The 2,858-nt window shown below is 43.7% G+C and overlaps 1 protein-coding gene across 1 annotated transcript; it reads right to left on the reverse strand.

The window, feature by feature from the left end:
- Positions 1-611: 611 nt before the first annotated feature.
- EMWEY_00058790 (dynein beta chain, flagellar outer arm, putative) lies at positions 612-2,531 on the reverse strand (the record flags this gene model as incomplete). The annotated part of the gene is made up of 3 exons (XM_013480922.1): positions 612-1,070; positions 1,468-1,632; positions 2,322-2,531. The coding sequence occupies 3 exons, from the start codon at positions 2,529-2,531 to the stop codon at positions 612-614; spliced, it is 834 nt and encodes a 277-aa protein (XP_013336376.1).
- Between the last annotated feature and the right edge of the window lie 327 nt (positions 2,532-2,858).

The following is a 2,858-nucleotide window of genomic DNA, read 5'->3' on the forward strand; positions in this document are numbered from 1 at the left end:
AATATATATATATATACTCCATTGATGTATATTTATGGTTTAATATCGCATGCAATTTTTCGATGGTGAAGGCAATTAAGCCAATTGGGGGACTCAACGGTCCAAAATCGCTAGGGAGTGGTGAGGCGATAGGCTTCAAATATTGATGAATACAACGACACGTAGTCAATTTATACATGCATACATATGAGTGCATGCGTTCACGGTGGATGTGACAGTGGAGGTGTGGCTTCATTGCATTAATTCAGTAGTCAAGGACTACCTCCGCCTGTTCGTGGTTATTTAAAGTACTATTCTGTCTATTGCAGGTGCATACACCAAATGCAATTGAACACATGCACATGCGACTTTCAGCAACGTAAATATACAATACACACTGTTGTGTGTATATGTGTTAATGCAAATATGTAAACATGTTTATGCTTATATCGACGTGGCCTCTGTAAATGCTGTAGCTCCCGTTGCTTTCCAGTACGGCTTAGGGGATGTACATGAACACATTTACAACATATAATGTATGTATATATGTATATGCCACATCTGCATAGCCGTTGCCGTTCATTTGATTAACACAAGCAAACGAAGAGCACAACTCCTGAACTGCACTCAACTCAACACTTCAGACGGACCGCGAGCTTTTTGAACGGCATGGAGTCCAGTGTCTTCCAGTCCAGTGGCAATTTGACTTTTTCGGGCTGAAGTTCCTGGAACCATTCTTTGAATCTGGAGGGTGCATCCTTTTGCATATTTGTGGCGAAGTTATCAAACCCAGGGAGTTCAATAAGTTTTTGAACAGCAAACCAGGCCTTGTTCGGCAGCCAGTCAGCAAGGGGGTTTTCGGAAACCGGTTTGATGGGTCCTCGCAAGAGGAAATCAAGCAGCTGTGAGTCAAACGCGTCTTTTAGTTTACCTCCACGCAGCAGCTCGAAGGTCAGCATTGTCAAGAAAGCCAGCTTGTGCTTCTCAAACAAACCTCTGCCAACCCACGTTATGATGGTTGTTCTAATGGAAGTTGTCAATTCCACACAACGCTCTTGAATCGTATCGCATGCTTTTGTCTTGTCGATCGCCTGCAGCACCACCACTCAGACAGACAACGAACACAAATTCAAATAGTTATTTTGCACATAGTGGCTGCAGAGGCACTCAGTAGAGGATGGGTAAGGAGTATATACCTCAAAAATGGTAGCCGTACTACTCTCACTCGAGTAAGCCTAGTCTTTAACTGTCTGTAGGATACTTTCAACAGCAGAAACTGTTCGCTTAACTGCTGTCAAATAAAGGCATGGAGTATGCTAGACCAATCAGTACATGGAGCGTTTGAACCAAATGCTGTATTAGACTGTATAAGGATATATCTGTACATCAACAATAGCATGCAAGCGCTATTGTTGCCGTGCTAGGCCTAGACACTCTGTACTTGGGTTCCCAAATAGTAGTCAAACTACACTTTTGGCTGCAGGTTACCTTATACACAAATGTGATGAAGGAGTCCAGAGAGTACTGGTACATGGGGTTGATGCTGCGGAGACGTGTCAACACAAAATACAACAGAGAGGCTTCATTTGCAGAACTGCGATACGCCTCACGACTCCTGTTTATCTGCTCCTCTCGTTCCTTCGCCATCGCTTGCTGCAACCCCAACCACACAAACCCTAAGCCCGCAAGCTTACACTAAAGCCTGGCTCGGGTGCCAGTGCAAGCAAATGAAGGGGACGAGTGGGTTTTTCGCATGAATTGAATGATAAATGGACACGATGCGTTGAAGGGCTGGTTTTGTAACTTGCCCTCCAAACAGCTTATTTAACATATAAAACTACATTCAATGACTATAAGAAATTCAAGTTTGTAGCTGTAATCTGGGAATGCGGTCGGCAGGCCTTCGGCAGTCTCTTCTTGCGCGAATAAGCATCAGAACTATTGTTGCCAGTAGTAGTGCGCTAATCTACTACTACTAGTTCCACAATAATTGTAATTAATAATAGTTACTAGGATTAGTAATATGAATAATATCAATAATATTGCCGCTATTGTTGTACCATTCCCATGCACAAGGGAATCGACACCACCAATAAGAGCCGGGAAAAGCCGCAGTAAACATGGAAAGAGCGATAGTATCACCACCGGAGTGATAAACATGCGGAAAGCACTTAGGAGACGCTAGCCAGGAAAGAAAAGCCCCATCAAGCAAAAGGAAGAACTAACTGGAAGGCATCGCCCCCGAATACGTGCACCAACATGACCACCCAGGCCAAACTGCAGATATAATTGAAAATATCAATGAAACAGAATAAAGATGTATTGCAGCTCCTGTGTTTCACCTGCTGTTGGATTTCTTTGGTGGTTCTTTTGGTTTCCTCGAGGCTTTCAACGAGGGTGGTGTTGGCGAGGATGAGTTCGGGGTCTGCATTAGAGAGTTCAAAGAGAAGCTTGTCTTCAAGTTGGGCTAGGGTGACTTTGAATTCATTCTGCTTGCGCGTCAAAGCCTGCTTTGAGGTTTCCAATTCCGGCTGCTCTGCGTTTACAATCATCGCCAGGAACTGTTCTTCCAAACCCTCCGGCGTAACCGTAAAGTTCACCAAAGTGCACTGTGCTGCTATTTCGGGTTTGTAGTGTGGATTCGGCAACTTTGTCTGCAGTAGCAGACGAAAATTGTTGCTAAACTCTACATCTTCGCCACCAATCTTCACGTACGCCGTACGCCCCTGAGACGCAACACAACAAAATACGCGCCCTCAACTTCACACCTCCAAAGAAAAAAAATCAGAACTCGATTGCACACTCAAGCTCTCTCACTCTCTCTCTCTCTCTCTCTCTATATATATATATATATACATATATATATATATATATATATA

The sequence above is a fragment of the Eimeria maxima genome, genomic scaffold (genome assembly GCF_000499605.1).
Source record: "Eimeria maxima Weybridge genomic scaffold, Emw_scaff2511, whole genome shotgun sequence".
In the NCBI taxonomy this organism is placed as follows: domain Eukaryota; phylum Apicomplexa; class Conoidasida; order Eucoccidiorida; family Eimeriidae; genus Eimeria; species Eimeria maxima.